The sequence below is a fragment of the Euleptes europaea genome, chromosome 7, assembly GCF_029931775.1.
Source record: "Euleptes europaea isolate rEulEur1 chromosome 7, rEulEur1.hap1, whole genome shotgun sequence".
Classification (NCBI taxonomy): Eukaryota; Metazoa; Chordata; class Lepidosauria; order Squamata; family Sphaerodactylidae; genus Euleptes; species Euleptes europaea.
The window spans coordinates 25,277,654-25,299,819 of record NC_079318.1 but is presented as its reverse complement, the minus strand read 5'-3'; the positions used below and the strand labels follow the sequence as shown (position 1 = coordinate 25,299,819).

Here is a 22,166-nt window from a genome sequence, read left to right as displayed (position 1 = left end):
GTGATGGCGGCCTGGGGGACAATCCCTGGGCACTCATGTCATTTTAAATGAGACTTTAGCCATTTAAAAATTGCCACAAGGACCTGATCCTGATCACGCCCATGACACGGCAGCCACAGGAAATTTTGTCCCCCTCCCTCTGCACCTTTTAAAGTGCCAAAACATATCCCCCACAGCTGTTAAGGCACTATAAAATGTGCTGGGGGAGGAAACAAGATTATCTGTTGCCACCATGCTGTGGGCCCAATCAGGATCCAGCCCTCACAGCAATTTCTCCTTTAAAATGGTGTCAGCAGCAGCCAAGGATCGTCCCATGGCCAGCATCATGCCTAGTTTGGCCCTTAGTCAAATGGTGGTAGGTAGTAGACCATCATTTCAACCACTACAGCATGTTGCTCCCTGTGTTCTCTGCAGCAGCTTAATATGGCCAAGTTTTTATGGCTACTGATGCTGTTTCTCTCCATATCCTGCTTCCCGTGCTGCACCTGAAGGGTAACTGGAGTGATGCCACTTGTATTGTTAGTGTGCTCACTAAAAGAGATCTCTCTAGAAACTGATAGATACAACCGTCAGCAAATTCATTGAAAATTTTGGTTGAAAAGGAAGCCAGTGAGAACCATAAACTTTCCAAGGATTATTGCAATCTGAAAGGCAATTAACTGAAAGGCAATTCTGAAATTGGAGAGGTATAAGCAGTTTAGGACACAGGAATAGTTTATTTTATAGGGTCATGTGTAAGAAAGAAAGGCTGCTGCAATTTTATTATTCTGGATCTTGACCGCTGTATTTAGCTAACTAGCAATGCTTGGTTTCCCTCTGTAGTGTATGTAGTGGGTCATGTGTTTGGGTTACCTGGCATAGTCTTTCTTATTCATATCTTCAAACTAGATATTGTCTTTAACCTGTAATCAATGTATGAATGAAAGCTCATGTTTCAACTATTACCCCCTTCTCTCCCCTACTCCAATAATTCATGTATTAATTGTATTCTATCCAGGCAATTGCCTCCTGAAATTAAACATTAAAATAAATGCAGGTGTCCTTCATAGTTCTGATTTGTATTGCAGCTGTTATATCCTGACTGGGGGTATTACATTTTGTTTTCTGTTGCAGCAGCTGTTGCTGGAATGATATCTTCAGTCTACAGCATTTCTCGAAGCGTTATAGTTGTGATTGTTCTGTATGCATTCTGCTTCAATGCAGTAAAGGTAAGGAGGGGGTAATTCTGCTGGTAAAACAAGTCGGAACCTATAGTTGCCGTAGCTCAGATTCACTACTTTCGTCTAACGGCCAGTAACTTAGATGGCTTTGAAATGGGCCTAGGAAAGTTTCTCAAAGAGTTATTAGCCATGATGGCTAAATGAAACCTCCATGCACAGAGGCAAAGTGCTTCAAGGGCTAAACTATGTTTAAATGTTGGGAATACATGATCAGATCCCCCAACGTTAATATATATTGAAAAAGAAGCCTTGAGAGGGGCCACAATGAGAGGGAAGGCGCTGTCCACCCTGCGCCATTTTACTGATCTAGACTGGTGTCCCACCTGTCAAGTTGTTATTATCCCTGGATGGGAAAAAACAAGTACAGTATGTTTACTTGCCTTTTCTTTCTGTACTGGGCATAAAACAGCCATGAACAGGGTCCACTTTTGATTGGGGGAAATGGCAGGGGGGGGAGTTAAAACCCATCTTCCTCATTACTGTGTTTCCCTGTCAGCCCCGCCAGCTGCATTTCCCAATGAAATTGCTTGTTGGAGATCTGATCACAGCTTCACAATGCATGCTGGAACATTTTAAGAGTTTATGAACCCTGTTATTTAGCCTATTTCTTTCCAATATTATGTTTATTCATTGGCTCCATTTTTGATCTATTATTAATTTTTCAGGCAACCATATGACCTGACACGGCTTACAACATCAATTTATCTTTCATCTACTGTGTATGTACTAGTTGATTGTGACCACTTAGGAAGGCCTTCTTGGTCGAAACACGTCTGGTCCATGTATATTATTTCGTTGGATTAATCTGTGATACTTTAAGGAACTGCAAGAGGTGTTTAGTGTACTGCAAAGTTTGTGACTTGCATGGCCTAGATGCCAGTTCGGTTTTTAATGTGCTTTTAAGTGAGCTGCTGGACTAAAGATATATTTTGTTTAACTCCTGTTTCTAGTGTTACCCTTAACCTCCTAGGTTTCCAGTTCAGTTTTGGGTTGGGTTTGCCCCTTTTGTTTCACAGATCCACAACATCATAGGCAGTTTGTCCCAAAGCACTAGTTGCTATGGGGCATCGGTGGGAGGAGGCTGTTCGCTTCTTGCTCTGCTTGCAGGAATATGGTTGGTCACTGTGTAAGACAGGTTGCTGGAATAGGAAGACACTTGGTCTGATGATCCAGAAGGACTCTTCTTACAGGTGCACTGTCTGTTTGGGCTTCTGCATGGAGACTTTGTTCAACATGTTACATTAATACCCCTCCACTGCGCAAAGAAGATTGTATCACTTGCTATGTAAGAACTGGGTCTTAGTCTTTTATGCATACTGAAAAAGAGGAATTAAATATGGAAATGAGAAGCTGAGAAATATTGTATGAGACTGTGGAGGAAAGAATGAGAATCTGATGCAAGTGTGTTTGTCAGTAACTATAGAATTTTGTTCTCTCCGAGGGTTAACTGAGCTTCCAAATTGTCTTTGGTAAATAGCATTAAGGACAATCCTTTTAAATGTACTTTCCCATTTGCACATCTTTTCCCAGCACAATCATCTAAATTACACCAGGCAGGTGGCTTTGTAGATAAGCAATCTTGCCCATGGGCTAGATGTCTTACTGATTTGAAATGTGTTTATAATGCTACCCTGAAGTTGGAGAGTGCTGTGAAAGATTTACAAGATATCAGCTGCAAATTACCCATATTAACTGAAGGTTTTTCGTTCACACAGAAAAATTACCCCTAATTTGAATTTTATGGTCCTGTCCTCCTGAAGATATTGTTAAGCAAGATAATTAAGTGTACAAAAATGATACCCCTTCTTTCATCTTTTAACTTTAGTCCACCATAGTGTTAGAATGTTCATAACCTTTATGCAGTGTGGAGTGAAGGCTTGCATTAAACTTGAATTCCTACTGAATGTGACCTTAAATTATTGCTGGCCATATTAGTGATGAAAAGGTAAAGAGGGGCCCCGTGGCGCAGAGTGGTAAGCTGCAGTACTGCAGTCCATGCTCTGCTCATGACCTGAGTTCGATCACGACGGAAGTTGGTTTCAGGTAGCCGGTTCAAGGTTGACTCAGCCTTCCATCCTTCCGAGGTCGGTCAAATGAGTACCCAGCTTGCTGGGGGTAAAGGGAAGATGACTGGGGAAGGCACTGGCAAACCACCCTGTAAACAAAGTCTGCCTAGGAAACGTCAGGATGTGACATCACTCCATGGGTCAGGAATGACCCGGTGCTTGCACAGGGGACCTTTACCTTTTATATTAGCGATGTGTCAGCTCATACTTTCCATTCAATAGAACTGATATTCCTCTTGCCCAGTATTTTGCTTCCTGAACCCTTTTTGGACAGCTTAGAATACAGTAACCCAGAATATACCTTCCTCCCCAGAGAACCACTCATTGTATAGGCTAATTAAAAGTATGCAGAAGTGAAAATTTAAGAAAAACAAGGAAATACTGGTTGCCAACCTCCAGGAGAAAATGGCTTCTTTTGAGGGCGGACTCTACAGCATTAGATCCTGTTACGGTCCCTCTCCAGATCTCTATGATTTTTGCAGTTAGCATAGGGTTGCCAGCTCCGGGTTGGAAAATACCTGGACTTTTTGAGGGCAGAGCCTGAGAAGGGCAGGAGCTGGGGAGGGGAGGGACTTCAATGCAATAGAGTCCAGTTGCCCAAGCGGCCATTTTCTCCAGGTGAACTGATCTCTGTCGGCTGGAGATCAGTTGTAACAGCAGGAGATCTCCAGCTAGCACCTGGAGGTTGGTAACCCTAAGTCGGCAACCCTAAGGAAGTAAGAGTTTGGAAGATAAGCTGATAATATAGACACTGTTAATTTAAAAAACAGAAGTCACACAATCTCTGGACAGACAACTGAAAGTAAAATGAAAAGTATTGTGAGGTTGCTCTATTAAAAAATATAGTGTAGCTTTCTGTTCCACCAATTTCAAAGAAGGATATGGAAGAACTGGAAAAAACGTTTAACGAGCAGCAATAATAACAGAATGGTTTCCATATGAACAGCAGCTAAAGAGATCAGAATAGTTTAGAAAAACAGATGGGAGAGAAAGGGGTACCACATGATTTGGGACATTAAAGGGGATACCATTCAGCTCTCTGTGAAATTACCAATAGAGCTACCAGAGTTTGTTCTTGGACCACTGATCCATGGATCTCATGCTTGAAGGCTGTAATGATGGCCAGTAGTACAAAGTGTAGTTCTGTGTTACTCTGCACTAAGAAGAAAACATCAGGATTTGGCATCAAGGAATGCCCAAACCTGTGAGCTGAATAAATTATCCATCCCTGTCATCCTGAGCTGACTGAAGGTCTCTGCCCCCCACAGTGATCCACCATTTCTCCTTTGTTGCTCCTTACGTCTGGAGCTGCCTCCAAGAACACCTGCATGATCCCTTCTCTCTCGTTTCCTTAGTTCAAATCCCTCTTCAAAAGTAATTTTTCCCATTAAGTCTCTGTTATAACACTTTAGCCTGTGTATGCTTCCAACACTAATCCTAAATAAATGCAACTAAAGTAAGCACGCATTCTTCCACTGTTCTCCCTCTCCCTTCCTTCCCTCTGTTCCCATCCCTGTGTTGAATTTTAACTTGTTGGTCTTTACAGAGTACATGAAAGATCCCTAGCAATGGGCTGTGCATGTTAACTAACTAAGGAAAGAAATAGTTCAACTGTTGACTTTTTGAACCTTACAGACAATGGCTTTTCTAACTATTTTATAGGCTAAAAGTTTCAATATGACATTCATGTGAACTATTCTTTTTTTTACTATTCTTTTTTACTTATGCAACAAGAAATAAGAGGGGGAAATGCTTTTGTGGAATGAAATTGCTATGCTCACCATGGGTTTGCAGCTTATTCAGTCTCTACATTGTTGCAAATAATATTTCTTGGAGTTAAGAAGAAGAGTTGGATTTTATATGCTGACTTTCTCTACCACTTAAGGCAGAATCAAACCGGCTTACAATCACCTTCCCTTCCCCACAACAGACATCCTGTGAGGTAGGTGGGGCTGAGAGAGCGTGACTAGCCCAAGGTCACCCAGCTGGCTTCATGTGTAGGAGTGGGGAAAGAAATCCAGTTCACCAGATTAGCCTCCGCCGCTCATGTGAAGGAGTGGGGAATCAAACCCGGTTCTCCAGATCTGAGTCCACCGCCCCAATTAAGCTATTGTTGGCAGCTTCCTTCCAAGTACAGTAGCACATGACTGACAACGGCCTTTTATGCATGGCTGTTCCCCTCGCTGTCACCCCTCTGACGACTTCAGGTCTTTGTTTTGATTATGCATGCTGTTTCCGACCATCAGAGGTCACCTCATTCTCCCCCTGCATTTCCCTAAGTTTTGCCCGCATTTTCAAATTCAAGGTAAAACGTCCCTGAAAGCACGGGCAAAATGCGGGGAAACGCAGGGGGAGAGCGAGGCAACCTCTGATGGTCGGAAATGGCATGCATAATCAAAACAAAGACCCAAAGTCATCAGAGGGGTGATGGAAAGGGGAACAGTAATGCATAAAAGGCCAAAGACCGGACTCCGTTAGATGTTATGTTGAAAGTGTCCTCTCTGTGGTCTGTTGCAGAAGTGTGGGCAGGATATGGAGATTCAGGTTTGTTCAGAATCTTAGCCCTGTACTGAACAGTGAATCCAGAAGAGAGGCAGCTATCATTTTAATTGAGGGGTTGTCCAGAAGATGTGGACTTTCCACCTTACACCTTGTGGGATCTTCTAGTTTTTTGCCAGGCTGTCTTTTAGGCCTTATCTCTTATGAAAGCAATAGATTTATTTATGACACTCTTGTGTTTGCCATGTCATGTTGCCATCAAGGATTATGTGGAAACAGTGATGTCACCCAACAAACTCTAGCACATCCTTCTGGCAATGGCTGCTCCTGGGCTATGTCTCTACTCATCATTGAGTGTGTCTGCTTATTCTGCTGCTAGCTTCCCCTGCTTGATTGTCCCATTATGTGATGCTTAAGGACACATTTGGTAGCACTATAACTGACAAGTAAAAGATAAATAAATGCCCTCATGAATACAAAAATATCTCCTCACAAAATTGATCCACAGGTTGTCATAGGTATTTACTATTCTAGGCTTTCTTAACCACAAGAAGTTGGCATAGTTTAAAGTATATTCCCAAGTTCATCAATCTTATCAATGAGGCATGAAGTGCTTTGGGATACCTGCTTTTGGTAGCACAAACTTAATCTATACACCCATAATTTTGACTCATTTATCTTAATTAAACGCTTTAGTGGCAAAGTGTAGAATTTGAAAATAGTCTTCCAGCGGCTAGATTTCTCAGTAGACTTTTTTCAGTAAGACTCGATATCCACTCCACAAATGCATATTTAAAATAATCCTATGATACGTTAATTACCTTTCACTAAATAACGACTATCTCAGCTCATAAAAATAATTCAAAATACGTTATAGCATTTTAGAGAGTGGTTTTAGCTGTTCTGAATTAAGATCCCCTTGGGATCTCTTCAGCTATTTGAGATACAAATTTTGGAAACTAGTTACCAAGCTTATGTTGTTCTTTATCAAATGAGCGATAAGGTGCTTAAAATCCAGTTGATGTCAAAATAAATGTGTTCTGCTTCCTTTTAATGTGTTGCCCTGGGGAGATAATTTTGAATATGTATAGAGTCTCATTTTGAGTCTACAAAGAAGTGTCACTAGAGCAACTTGTGGATCTCAAAGTATAATTAGTACCAGAAAGTAAAAAAAGATATCATTGCTGCCTGGGCAATGCAGAACCTCTTGATGCTGACGTATTTGGACCCAGTTTGTACGTGGCAAACAGTGGCCGTGGTTGTTGACTGAAATGCACCCCCGTGGAAGCAAGCGGTATAAGGCAGCTCCCTGCACAGTTTCATTCACGCCACAGCGCTTCTTTTATTTGTAGGTTTGTCATGGCATTGTAAAAACAGCCAACACTATGTGAGAGTCAGTTCACACCAGCGACGTCCCCCATGATTACACTGCAATCATCAGCCACACCATTGATTACCATATGTGAATTGGGTCTTTCACGTAATAGGCTGGAGATCAGTTGGCCTAATATTAATTTTATAGGTAAAGGTCCCCTGTGCAAGCACCGGGTCATTCCTGACCCATGGGGTGACGTCACATCCCGACGTTTACTAGGCAGACTTTTGTTTACGGGGTGGTTTGCCAGTGACTTCCACAGTCATCTTCCCTTTACCCCCAGCAAGCTGGGTACTCATTTTACCGACTTCGGAAGGATGGAAGGCCGAGTCAACCTTGAGCCGGCTACCAGAAACCAACTTCTGTTGGGATTGAACTCGGATTGTGAGCAGAGCTTGGACTGCAGTACTGCAGTTTACTCTGCGCCACGGGGCTCCTTAATATTAATTTTAATGGTGTTTAATTCTAAAGCGTGTATTAGAGAACCAACGGGTAATAGTGCTTGAGTCAGACTAGGCTTGTGAAGCCAGTTTGACTGGCATTCTCTCTGAGCTTAATCTACCTCATAGGGTTTTTGTAAAGATGAAATAAAGGAGAAGAGAATCATATATACCACCCTACATTTACTGGAGGAAGGGTGGTATAAAAATGCAACAGGTAAATAAAGATGCTTCTCAACTAGAAGGTTGAGGTTTCAACTGTGATGATTTGGAGTTATCAGAATTGTTAATCATATTTGTATCTCATTCTTCTTCCAAGAAGCTCATCTCTCCCCTCCCCTTTAATCCTCATAACAACTCTGTGATTCTGAAGGCAAAACTTGATATGAATTTGGGAGATCTGTGAATGGATCTCCTGTGGTATTTCTCACTCTTAGTGGCAGCTGGGGTGGGGGGAGGGAAAATGATATGTGTGTGTGGTGGGGGTTAATGTCTTCAAATCTCAGACTGGGCCTCTTATGGCTGCTGTTAAACGGGGGGGGGCGGTATTCACAGATCTTCTGATGTCACATTTTGTTTTGCCCTGAGCACAGACTCGAACCTGGTTCCTCCAGACCCGCATTCTGTTCACTGAGACCTGAAAATTACCTGGGGCTATCCCTGTACTGTTCTTCGCTATTTCTGACAGAAGGCTATTGAAAGTTTCACAGAGTCTATACAGCTCAAGGATAGAATCCAACTTTATCAAAATAAGTAGGACTAGTGCCATTTATTCCTGTAGGTAAGACTGCACCCAAATATAGTATTGTTGTGTGTAATTCTTGACAGGACAGTCGTGAGGATTATAGTCACTGGACCATTTATTACCCCGTCTTTTTTTTTTTTTTAGTATTTTTTGTTCTCTGGGATCAACAGGGCAACTATTAATTATGTTAAAACAAGAAGAGGGGAGATGTTGGCATTGGTTATTTTGCTCTTTCAGGTGTTGCATTTGAAATTATGCATATCATTGCCTTGAAGGAGAAGTGAGGCTAATCAATTTTAAAATAAAATTATTCATTTTGCCTCTGAGTCTAGTGTTTTCAGGTTTTAAAAGAGGGAGAGCCATTTGATTGCCATGTGGTTTCTTTGGCTCATTTTAAAGATAACTGTGGGTTGTATAATTTTCAGTGTGTGTAACATCATACTTTTAACATCCTACACTTAAGAGGCAGAGGTTCGTCTTAATCCTTTCAAATCAAGGAGTAACAGTTGGTCTACTGTACATTTATGAGCACATATACAGTGTTTAGTTTCTTTCTAAAGTGACTGCTCATTCATAACAAAAATATTCTTCATTTCCCCTCTATTTCTGCAGGATCCGTGGGACGCTCAACATATTCCTGCATTGTTTTCTGCTTTCTGTGGCCTTTTAGTTGGACTTTCTTATCATCTTAGTAGGCAAAGCAGTGACCCATCTGTTTTAGTGTAAGTCTCTTCCCCCCCCCCCGTTTCGTTAGCACTGAGACTTGTATTGATGCTTTTGTAAACTAACATGAATGGGATAAATGTGGTTTTGTCCTTTGTGGTAAGTCAGCTTCAAGCTAGTGCTCAGGGTAGCTCTGCACTTTTATGTAGTGTGCTCTTCGTATGGCAAACATCTTTGCTGTATATATGTATGTATGTATGTATGTATGTATGTATGTATGTATGTATGTTAATATGGGACAGACTGGAAATTTAAAACTGATCTGGGGTGGGGGGAAGCATTCTCCTGGTCAGGAGCTCAGTGAGTTGGAGTCCAGGCATCACTGATGAGCAAGCATGGTAGAAAATGTCTGGTGGTTGCTGCTGGCCCTGGCAAGTCCTCCCTCCATAGCAGAAAGGAGGGGAGCAGGGATAAATTGAGAGGCCTAAATAGCCTTGGAAAGGGGCCTCCCTCCTACCTTTTACTGACAGAAACCAAGGCTTGAAGGCTGGCGATATTGTTACCTAGCAATAGCCACCATAGCCTCGAGAAGGTGCTCCCTTGCCAAAGACAGGATCATTCAGAGAAGTTTGTTTGTAGTTCATTTTGGGGATTTTTAGAGACTCATAAAAGGTTTCTTGACAAGAACATGGATAATGACTAACATGCTGTGCAAAGAGCAGCTTGTCGTCTGCCGTCATTGCTGTTCAAGTTGCTTTCAGTTCAGCGTATAATTTAATGTTTTAAAGTATTTGTTTTTTTAAATTATAATTATCACATCAGTCTAAATTATTTCCCCCTATTCTTTCTTAATTTCTGTTTGGTTCAATAAAAATGGGTATCTCCCTGTAGTGTTTTTGTTTTAAACCCATCTGGTATGAAATTCTCATACACTGTCTTTTACCAAAGGGATCATTTATGCCAAATTCCAGGCAGACGGAAGAAAGGGTCCCAGTTTTATAAGGAGTTTATAGTGCATTCCTAAACAGTTATACTCTTCTAAGCCCATTGACTTACATGATAGATAGATTGTTTATTTGCAGCCCTTGGCCAGATAAAACAAGATACATGGACTAAAATGGTCTTTCCGACAAAGGTTTACAGTCCGAGTCTTAAATCACTTTAAAAAATAAAAATAATAAAATAAATAACATCCAAGTTACATCTGCCATTTGGACTAAGAGACTACTCTGTGGCAACGAATTTTCATTGCTGCCGTACAAAACTTTGCTACCTGAGAGGTGATTGAGCGATTATCTCCTTGTAGGAGCTTTTCTATCTTTTCTCTTTCCCTGTTGGGTCCCATTCTCAGTATGAGGGGCTATTGACTTACATGTACAGCATTACATAGGGAGGATGAATTGCTGTATGTTTTCCTCCACCCCCACATTCCTCTGCCAGAACAGGGGATTGATATCCTGCTTGTTGCCACAACTTGCCATACTGTGATTTGGTGCTTGAAGCAGTTTTCTCCCAACATGACTATCTTTCAATATGGAAGCCTATTTGGGAGGAAAAATGTTTCTAGCACCACAGGAATGTGTAGGGTTTAACTCCCCTCACTCATGCTCTTCAGCTTGGAGCAGAGCATTTTGGTAGGCACTCTGCCTATCACGGTTTCTGTATATATGTGTGCACTCATGTGCAAGTACCACCTCGGTCTCTTGCCCTGTACCCAGTCTGGTTCTGCCAGCAGCTGCAAGCAAAGTGCTTGCCTTGTGCCTATTAGGCACAGTCCCAGTTGGCAACAGTGCATTGATTTGTGGTACGGGAAGATGGTGTGTGCAGAAATCTAGTTAGGATGATCCTGTTTGTTGAGAACATCTACTAACTGTTTCTGTTGGAGACGTCCCTGTCAGGCATGTAACTAGTGAGCCATTTCCTCCTCTCACTGCCCCTTCCACTGCCTGGGGAATTGAAACCACTCATCAAGTTGCCAGAAATGTTTCCATCATTTGGCTTAATTGTATTAAAGAATAGGTGTGGTTTGGATCAGTTTTGTTGGCTTACTATCTAGTGCAAACTTCTCTAGTTGGTAGAAGAAGAAGAGTTGGTTTTTATACGCTGACTTTCTCTACCACTTAAGGAAGAATCAAACCAGCTTACAATCACCTTCCCTTCCCCTCCCTGCAACAAACACCCTGTGGGTCTGAGAGTGTGACTAGCCCTGGGTCACACAGCTGGCTTCATGTGTAGGAGTGGGGAAACAAACCCAATTCACCCAATTAGCCTCTGCTGCTCATGTAGAGGAGTGGGGAATCAAACCTGGTTCTCCAGATCAGAGTCCACCGCTCCAAACCACCACTCTTAACCACTACTCCACGCTGGTAAAAGTGTTTCTTGTCAAGGAAATTCAGTAGGACAGCGTACCCTGAGGATATATACTTATGGCTTTGAAGCAGTTGAGCGATGCTGCCTTTTGGGCAGAACCAGAATGTTGGTTCTTAATATTGTCGAAGGCTTTCATGGTCAGAGTTCATTGGTTCTTGTAGGTTATCCGGGCTGTGTGACCGTGGTCTTGGTTTTTTCTTTCCTGACGTTTCGCCAGCAGCTGTGGCAGGCATCTTCAGAGGAGTAACACTGAAGGACAGTGTCTCTCAGTGTCAAGTGTGTAGGAAGAGTAATATATAGTCAGAAAGGGGTTGGGTTTGAGCTGAATCATTGTCCTGCAAAAAGTATCAAAGGTAATGTGCTAATCATTGTCCTGTAAGTATCAAGATAATGTGCTAATGAGGGTGTGGTATGTTAATATGGAACCATTGTATCCTGAAGTGATCTGTTAATGTGTGAAATCCAAAGCTAATCTACATGGCTATTGTGGACTGTAGTCTTTGTCAGTCTGGAGGTTTTCAGGACAGGAAGCCAAGCCTTATTCATTCTTAAACTCTCTCCTTTTCTGTTACAGTTGTGCTGATGTTTATGAATTTCAATGGCTTCTCTGTGCAATCTGGTTCTTAAGTTTGTATTAGAAAGGGTGCACAGGATTAGAAAGGGTGTTTGTATTAGAAAGGGTGCATAATTTTTCTCAGTAGGGAATATAGAAACTTTCTTCCAGGCAAGTGTACTTAGAACTGTATGTATGCCTCAGAGGGGCTGGAATGGTGTACCAGGTGTGCATTTATAACCACATATGTACAGACTACTGTAGAGGTGTGCTGGGATTCTTGAATCTTCACAGGTCCCAAGAGTTTTCAGAGCAGAAGACGCAGAAATGAAATTTCGTTATTTAAAATGCTGAAAAGTAGATACGTACTTTCCCCTTTAAAAACAAACAAATCTCTTTTTATTAATTCTCTATTTATAAAAAGTATCCCTTTTGCTTTAAATTAAGCATTTTTGTGTCCTTGAAATCATTTCTTAGTTGCTTTGTACAGTTTCTAATCTCTTCTAATGCCTTTAATCTCATCTCTGCAGTTCAAATTGTTGTTAAATATCTTGTTTGGGATTAAAAACTTGTTTTTGATATTTAAAAGGTTTCAAATATTCATGAAATAACCATGATTAAAGTACTTAATCCTCTCCCCAAAAAAATCCTTTGAACTAAATTAAGGAGTAGTCAAGGGAAGACAAAAAGAAGTGAGAACTAAATTTGAGATTAACATATTTGCTGCTAATGTGGCTGATTTTAACCTTTAAAGCATAGCTGCTTGAAAGAAGACAGGCTCTCAATCTGTGTGTAATTTCACACACACCCCTAACTCCACACCTGTGTTGCTTTAACTTGATTTTCTGTAGTATATGCAACAAACATATCAACACTAAGATATTGGTGGGGTCAGTGGGTGCAAGGAGAAGGTTGCTGTGGAAATCCAGAAACCTCGTGGTACAGATCTACTTCATATTTGTGAATATATACTTAGTCAGAATCTGTGCTGTGGTGGTACATGTTAGGTCTACTCAAGCTTTGGCTTCATCTCATCAGGGCTGGTGGTCAGAACACAGGCAGACAGCAGGCAGACAAGCAGGCAAGAAGTAGTCACACCACGGCAGGTCGTCTCAGGGAATCTCAGTCTGTATGGGACCAATGACTTGCTTATACTGAGGAACCAGACCTAAGTCAGATGCTTGACATGAGCGGGTGGAACCCTGTGGACTCCGCTGACTCCAGCTGAGCTACTGACTCCAGTAGCACTCTCTGGCCACCTTTAGGATTACTTCTGAAGTGCAGCAGAGGGTAGGCCAATGGCTGCCTCCTTTAGCAAGCAGAGAAGGTAACACCTCTACAAGAATCCCTTCTTTGAGATCTCCAGGGCTGCTCCTTGGATGAAGGTTGCACCTGGGTGGCACTGCTATTCCCATCTGCCACCCTTTATTGTAACTGATGAGGTAAACGGGTGAACACGTACTAGCCATCAAAGCGAAATGTTAACAAAGGAGAACAAGAAGGCCCCGGTTTGTCTAGTGCAGGCACACCCGGGCTGGCCGGGGCTACATGAAGGCCTACAAGGTGTAAGTCAGTGACACAATTGGCCTACACTGACCAATAGAGATGGCTGGTCTGGTCAGTACTGCTTCATCTGCACCAGTCAAAATAGGCTCTTGTTGTTTGGCCGGTGTGCAGGTTGACTCAGTGGTGGTGTAGCAAGGCATGCTGCTTCACAGATATATTGTCTGTTTCCTCCGTTGGCAGATAGGGACAGTTTACGCTGAAGTACCCCGCATGCATCCATGGAACGAGATGGGGCCAGTCCTTAGGTCCCACTTCTGTGTATCCCAACGTGCATTAGTGTCATACAACGAAAATGTGTGCATTTCATTTTCAGTGGATTATTGCATATGTCAGTGTTTGGAAACATTTTATGGAACACACCCGGTCAGATTCTTGGCTTTTTGTTCAGATGTCATTCTGTGAGTTGCTGCCAGCCAAAGGCATTTCAGTCCTGAACTCAGTCTCTGTCAACGACTTCCTGATAAATAATTTTTGGGTGCAACCAACAGCAGTTCATGAAGCACTTTATTGGAGGGCTACCAGCTTCTGCTACTGAGCACCGTTGTCTGGTGCAAGAAGGTCCCTTCACCCTGGCTTGAGGGAAGAGGCAAAGAAGCTGTTTGATCACAGCTGAAATTTGCGAAGAATTGTGGGTTTTTTAAAGTGTGACTGTCATACAGACTATTGAAAGCCAGTTTTTTTCCCCTAAGTAAATATTTATTTTCAAAGCAAAAAAGCAGGGAATTTGTAGTGTTCAGATTCTGTTTGGTTATCCAGATGTATCAGAAAACTTGGGCTCTTGTGCTTAGATTGCTTTTCTCTGAAGAGAATGATAAATAGATAACAGTCTGTCACATTAAAAATGCCCTAACTGTGTTTTGTTGGGGTGGTGGTTGTTTTTTGTCAACTAGGTCTCTTATTCAGGGTAAATATTTTCCTCACTTTCTACATCAACATTTGGAAGCTTCACAGAATGATCCACTTCCTGGGAAGATGAAAGAATCAGTGGTAGGCGTCCTTTACTTATTTATATTGTGGGAACGTGCGCCTGAAATTCCAGCGCCAGGCTGTGATAATTGTTTTAGGCGTAATGTGCCATTATGCCCAGTTAAATTATTTAAATCTGTAACAAGGAAACCAGTGTGAGACAGAGCTGTGAACTGTTTCAAATGGGATCCTTCTTGAACGGCAGAAAGAAGGGCTTTATGGATGCAACTGTTTTCCTTGCTCTTTCTTTCTTCGGCGTGTAGAAGAAAACCACTAGGATCCTCTAATGTTGCTGTGATGGTGCATAATTGCCTGTTTATGTGAGTGCAAATAATTGCTGTCTCATCCATGTAGAAGGTTTATTCGCACCCCCCCCCCAAGTTATCTCAATCCAACTGAGGAAGGGAGGAAAGCTTGTCTTGGTATTCCCGCCTTGCCCATTTTGCCTGCCACAGATAAGCATGCTCATGTTAACTGGGTGTTCTAAATTGGACTGCAGATATTTTGTGCAATACTCAGCTTTGTGCGGCCATCTGGGAACTGTAGTTCAACTCTGTGAGCTTTGAGCATGCATCGGTATGACGAATGCCATGCACTGCCCAGCAGCATAAACACTTAAAGTGTAGCTGGTTTTAAATGATGCATGATTATCCTGGGGCCTGGGTAATCCAAGCAAGCTGGTGAATCATGAGCCTTCACCAACAGCAGCTCCCTGGCCAGTTGCCTTTTAAATTGTGAAGAAATAATTATTGCAGTTCTGTCTTACTTGCAAGTCTTACTTGCTTCAATACCTAAGTGGGATAATTACATTGTTTGGCTCCTCTCTCTGATTTAATGGAGTCACTTTCTATTATGTTTAAAGGGCTGTTGACAACTTCCTGCAGTCCCAGTTCAGTATGTTATATCAAACTGAACGTGCTGGGAAATGATCTTGGAAAAGTCATGTCTCTCCCTCCTCCTTCTCCAATCACAGAAGCCACAACCAGTTGCTCGTAAAAAGAACATTCTTTAAAGTGTTGATTATATGATGAATAAAACAATGTCTATATTCAAATTCAAATTTATTTAAAACAGTCAGTCAGACCAGTAAATTTTTTTACAGCAATAAACCTCAGCAAAAACAATATAAAAGTGACTTTAACCAGGTGGAGCAAATATAAAGAAGTTCAAGAACACTTTACATAAAAATCTAGGTGGAGTGAGAAAACAAGGCACCTTAAGTGCAGATAACATCATTTAAACAGAGATTTACGAAGCTTCATAATAACAGCACAATATTTGGCGACCTTGATTGTGACCTGAGGATTCTCACTGCTTAACAATTTTCCTAATCCTATCCACTGAGTCCTGGCCAGGATATTTTGCCAACAACGGGGAGATCATTGGTTCTCGTAGGTTATCCGGGCTGTGTAACCGTGGTCTTGGTATTTTCTTTCCTGACGTTTCGCCAGCAGCTGTGGCCGGCATCTTCAGAGGAGTAACACTGAAGGACAGTGTCTCTCAGTGTCAAGTGTGTAGGAAGAGTAATATATAGTCAGAAAGGGGTTGGGTTTGAGCTGAATCATTGTCCTGCAAAAAGTAACAAAGGTAATGTGCTAACCATTGTCCTGTAAGTATCAAGATAATGTGCTAATGAGGGTGTGGTATGTTAATATGGAACCATTGTATCCTGAAGTGATCTGTTAATGTGTGAAATCCAAAGCTAATCTGCATGGCAATTGTTGACTGTAGTCTTTGTTAGTCTGGAGGTTTTCAAGACAGGAAGCCAAGCCTTCCATATTAACATACCACACCCTCATTAGCACATTATCTTGATACTTACAGGACAATGGTTAGCACATTACCTTTGTTACTTTTTGCAGAACAATGATTCAGCTCAAACCCAACCCCTTTCTGACTATATATTACTCTTCCTACAGACTTGACACTGAGAGACACTGTCCTTCAGTGTTACTCCTCTGAAGATGCTGGCCACAGCTGCTGGCAAAACATCAGGAAAGAAAAAACCAAGACCACGGTTACACAGCCCGGATAACCTACGAGAACCAATGAACTTTGACCGTGAAAGCCTTCGACAATATTTTGAACGGGGAGATCATTTCATCACGAACATTTTTATAAAGAGAGCAAAATAATTGAATGTGTTCCATAGAATCGACTTGCCCACTGCCACACAAACAACGCCTTTGAGACATGGAGTTTTCTTTATAATGACCCTCCAATAAAGCTGAGGGCATAAAACAATGTCTTACAGTATTCAGCCATGGTTTTACAAGTTCCTGCTCCCACTAGCTGTGATTATGCCCCTTTTGACTTGTGCAGCCAGGTTGCATCAAGAAAAAGTATTAAGTGGTAGTTTGAATATGTGAAAAAGTAATGTAATATTATAACGTATTTGTGTGCTTATCCTTTCTGATGACTGCAACATAATCCAAGTGAACACATTATATTGTCAAGTGGTTCCTGCAGATAGCGCCTCTCTGCTGATCAACACACAGACAGAGATACTTTTATAGTGGCTAATATTTATTATGAGTTGGAGCTCTTGATATCAGTACGTTTTTGAGCTGAAGATATTTGATACACTGCAAAATTAGGCCAGAGCAGTTTACTGTATGAAAGAAACCTCTGATTTCACATTCATGTTGGTAATAACTTATTGTGTGTTTCAGTGACCTGTGCTACATTTTAGCTGCTTTAATAGTACTGTAACAATTGTTAGCTTGGGTGCCTGGAATTACAAAGCAGCTGTGTTAGATAATTGATTATTCAAGTTTGTGGGGGAACTTCTAGCTTCACAATTAATTTCATAGGCATCCACAGTCGATTGCTACATTAACCAGCAGCCGGAAGGCATTCATATGTTGCATTCAAAACCAACTTCCTGCTTGACCTTTGAGTGCCAACAGTCAGAGAACAAAGCTCCAAAAACCCAATTAAATACATTTTTAACAAGCAGCCCACAGGATATATTATGAAACACTATAGATGTTTTATCATCTACAGAGCTTGAGAGGCAGAACAGCTTTGTGAAAGGTGAACTTTTTCTGTTGCTCAAGAAGGTCGGACCAGAACCAACGGGTTGAAATTAAATCTAAAGAGTTTCCGTCTAGACATTAGGAAGAATTTTCTAACAGTTAGAGCTGTTCCTCAGTGCAACAGGCTTCCTCGGAAGGTGGTAAGCTCTCCTTCCCTGGAGGTTTTAAAGAAGAGGTTAGATGGCCATCTGTCAGCAATGCTGATTCTGTGACCTTAGGCAGATGATGAGAGGGAGGGCATCTTGGCCATCTTCTGGTCACTAGGGGTGTGGAGGGGGGAGGTAGTTGTGAATTTCCTGCATTGTGCAGGGGGTTGGACTTGATGGCCCTGGTGGTCCCTTCCAACTCTATGATTCTATGATTCACCTCTGTTAGTCTCTTGCCATGAAAACCCCAAAAGGCTGCGACTTGACGGCACTTTATACACACACACACACACATGCACAATGTACTTATAATACAACTACCAACTGCTAAGAATGGGTTGTTTTAATCTGTCAAATCAAAATGGACTTTTCTTGAGTTTTTATATTTATGAAATTATATTCACAGAGGGAAACCCTGAAATCGGATCTCATTGTGTGCTCTATGGCTGCCGTGCTTTCATTCGCAGTTAGTGCCAGTACTGTTTTCTTGTCATTGCAGGTAGGTCTCGTAACTCTTCACCCTCTCCCATGTTTTTTTCCTAAGTTGTTAATGCAGTCTCTTATGTTAGACATGGTAGAAGAAGAAGAAATGTTTGATTTTTAAGTGGTAATGGAAGATTTGTACACTGTGTACACAAATTCCTAAGAAAGACCTATGTAGAGAGTTAAGAGAGGAAGAACTATGTTGGTAATATATAGAAACAGCTGGAAGTGATCTCAAGGGTCATCTAGTCCAACCCCCTGCACAAAGCAGGAAATTCTGTGGGGTTTTTTTAGGTTTCCCTTGCAAGAGAACACTGAGGCAAAGCAGGAATTGGGCAGTTCTGCCCTCTCTCCATCACCCGTTAAAATTCCGCTTTCCTCTCCCTGCCGTGGGCCTACCACTTGCACTGAACATACTCGAAGAGAAGGTAGTCCAAGAGGGGAGGGAGTTTCTTAAAGCCCTTTTTTGTTGTGTTTAGCATCTCTCACCAGCCTAAGCTCATACTGAGCTCCAGCTTTTCTAACACTCTCCCTACAAGCACTGACTATTTGTTTATATCCATACTTGGTTATATGGCCCTCCTTCCATTTCCTAAATGTATGTATCTTTTTTAATTCTCAGATCTTTAGAAAGCCGTTAATGGAGCCACCCTGGCTTCTTTAGGTTCCTCCCATTTTTCTCATTGGACAGTTTGTGATTGTGCCTTCAATATCTTGCTTTTAAGAAACTCTCTCCCCTCTTGGACTACCTTTTCTTTGAGTATTTCTGACATGGTATTCTACCCAGCATAACTTGGAGTTTGTTACAGTTAGCTTTTGTAAAGTCCAATCTATATGTCTGATTACATAAAGCTTTTCCATTCCGCAAGATCGTAAATTCCAAAATTAAATGGTCACTACTAACCAGGGTGCCCACTACTTTCATCTCATCAACCAGTTCTTCCCTGTTGGTGAGAATCAACTGCAAGATAGGAGACCCCCCCCCCTTGTTTCCTTCTCCACCTTCTGGAAAATGAAGTTGTCTGCAAGATAAGTTGGGAATTTATTAGACCTTTCATTTTTAGTGGAGCTTGACTTCCAACAGATATCAGGGTAATTGAAATCTCCCACGACCACTATATCCTTTCTCTTTGAAAATTTTGTAATCTGTTCTAAGAGTGTATCATCCAAGTTTTCTGCCTGGCTTGATGGTCTATAACAGATTCCCATCTTAATATCACTATTATTTCTTACTGCTTTTATTTTTACCCAGAGACTCCCAACTGCCCTTCCATGCTCAGATTCATTTATTTCCTCACAGATGTATACATCCTTGACATAAAATGCTACTCCTCCCCCCTTCCTTATTGGTCTGTTCCTTTTAAACAAGTTGTACCCCTCAATCCTAACATTCCAATTGTGAGTCTCATCCCACCAAGTTTCAGTAATGCCTATTAGGTCATTGTCTTTTTCCTATATTAAGACTTCAAGTTCCTCCTGTTTGTTTCCCATACTCTGCACACTATAGAGACATCAAAATCCATGATTTATGTGCCCTGGGTGCTTCATTTTGTTTTTACTTACAAATTAATGGGTCCCTGGATATGTGCCCCTCCCCACGCAACTTAATCAGCGAGGCATAAGTACTGGAAAGCAGACCTATAAAAGGGTAGATTCTATAAAGCTAAAGAACAGGAAGATAAGTGAAAGATGGGAGTTCCTTTCTACTCACAGTTTGTGTCTGTGGAGGAAGGAGAGGGAAGTGATTTTCTGAGATTCCCCTTTGCCTTTGCAGCGCTCCATCATGTGATACATTTTGTTTGTGAGGCTCTTGCGATCCTCGAAGTGGAAATTCAGGACAAATGCCTGGCTACTTGAGGAAGGAGAAAGATCCACTCGGTCAGCTCCTGTGGAATCTTCCACTGGATCCAACCCAGTGTCCACAGCAGCTGGCCACATGGATCAGACCTCCTGATTGTAGAGTTTACACTCCCATCATGGCCAGAATGGCTCATGATAATGTGAAACATTCCGCACAAAAACTAAGGTTGATGTAGCAAGATGTTCTACACATTATAGTCCTCATTCAAAGTAGCTTTCAAAATTACCTTCTCATTTGTCTTAAAGACGAGCACCCTTCATAATTATCATGTAAGAATTGTTTACTATTTACATTTAAATGTAAATGTTTACTATAACACCTGAAGCATTCCTTGGACTTCTTCCGTATATTTGGCATATTCTGAGTTTCTGGTCTTTCATTTCAATGACATTCCCTGATGAGCCACTTCCTGTGTTGTATCCTCAATATGATGGACTCCTTGGCTATGAATGTACAGACCAAATAATTTGCAGAAGTGAGAGAACCATACAAAAGCATTTATTTTCTTTTGAAATAAAATCTAAATACATCTTGTCTATCAAGCACATTATAAAAAGAAAATGAAAATTAAGAGTAGATTTTGCTGTCGTTTCCTTAGTTCCACATCTGCTCCCCACCTGCTACATTTATAAGCATTTTTTTTTTCAGAATAAAAACTGGCTATTCTTGAATGAAGCCTCAAGAAAATAACGGTACTTTTAAAATTTAAACTTGTTTCTCTAAATAAAAACAAGGAAGTATCTAATAATATCTAAATTATTGTTTAAAAATGAGATTTAGGGTTTTTTCCCCCTTTCTTTCCCTTTTAACTCAGCCATTTCTCAGCATTGTGCTTTTCGCTTTAGCATGGACTGTGGGATTCGTAACACACTACATACTTCCTCAGCTTCGCAAACACCATCCGTGGTCGTGGATTTCCCACCCTATCCTTAAAAATAAAGAATATCGGCAGAGAGAAGTGAGAGGTATGGAAGCACTGCTTTCCTTTTTAAGTATCCCCCCATTTGCATGGTACTATCTACCTGTTTGCAACAAAAAAAATGGTATGAATTTTTATATGAAATCGTGGGTTACAAATTGTTATCATCATTCAGGGAAAATAGGGTTGCCAGCACCGGGTTGGGAAATACCTGCAGATTTTGGGGGCAGAGCCTGAGGAGGGTGGGGTTTGGTGAGGAGAGGGACTTCAATGCCATAGAGTCCAATTGCCAAAGTGGCCATTTTCTCCAGAGGAACTGATTTCTGTCGCCTGGAGATCAATTGTAATAGCGGGAGATCTCCAGCCACCACCTGGAGGTTGGCAACCCTAGGGGGAAATGAATGTAGTAGGATAGCTAGAGAATATAAACCTTTTCACATTGTGAGTAGGTATCTAGGTCAAAGTCAGCTACTGGGCATAGAAATCACAGCCCACTAGAAATTATGCAGAAGCAGATACAGCTATGTCAGCAATTATTACAGAGACCTCAGGAGGAAGAGAAAAGACTATTTAGAGAAAATTTAGCCAGTTTGCATTCTTGTTGAAAAATTCACTTCTGGATTCAATCCTGACTTAGGGTTGCCAGCTCCAGGTTTGGAAATTCATGGAAATTTGGGGGTGGAGCCTGGAAAGGGTGGGGTTTAGAGAAGGGAGGGACCTCAGCAGGGAGATCAGTTGCAATTCTGGGAGATCTCCCGGTCCCACATGGAGGCCGGCAACCCTATTCTGACCGGACCGATGTGTGTATTATGCATACGTACACTCAATTTTCATAGGCTTGATGAGTGCGAATGAATTGTCAGAAATGTATAAATTGAATGACAGTTATTTTTAGCTGTACCTATTTATAACGCACAAGTTCCAAAAATAAGTGAGTTACTGCTTGCCCCCCTCTAAGCTTCTTAATGGAGGAAGCCAATGGAAAAAAGATTCCTACTCTCTGAAGAAAACTCGGAGGAAGTGACTCACTGGTTCATACCCATAGTTGTCAAAGTGGATTTTTTTTCAGGATTACTCAAGCATGGTAAGTGGGATAGTGATACTAAAAAAAAACTCCACCCTCAGCTTGAAGCTGAGCAGCAGTTCAGGTTGACAGGACATTCTCATGGGAGGGACACGAAGGCTCCCCTTTTAACAGAAAATTCTTCCCCAAGGAAGATGGGATTTATGAACCTAGCAGGCACCATGATTGAGCA

The 22,166-nt window shown here is 41.6% G+C and overlaps 1 protein-coding gene across 1 annotated transcript in view; it reads left to right on the top strand.

Moving 5' to 3' along the window:
* The window catches only part of PCNX2 (pecanex 2), a 143,364-nt gene that overhangs the window by 50,909 nt on the left and 70,289 nt on the right, over positions 1-22,166 (top strand). Inside the window, exons 15-19 of the mRNA XM_056852517.1 lie at positions 1,117-1,208; positions 8,958-9,067; positions 14,388-14,484; positions 18,054-18,146; positions 20,806-20,956. Of these exons, the coding sequence (XP_056708495.1) occupies positions 1,117-1,208; positions 8,958-9,067; positions 14,388-14,484; positions 18,054-18,146; positions 20,806-20,956 (543 nt within the window). The remainder of the gene's footprint in view (positions 1-1,116; positions 1,209-8,957; positions 9,068-14,387; positions 14,485-18,053; positions 18,147-20,805; positions 20,957-22,166) is intronic.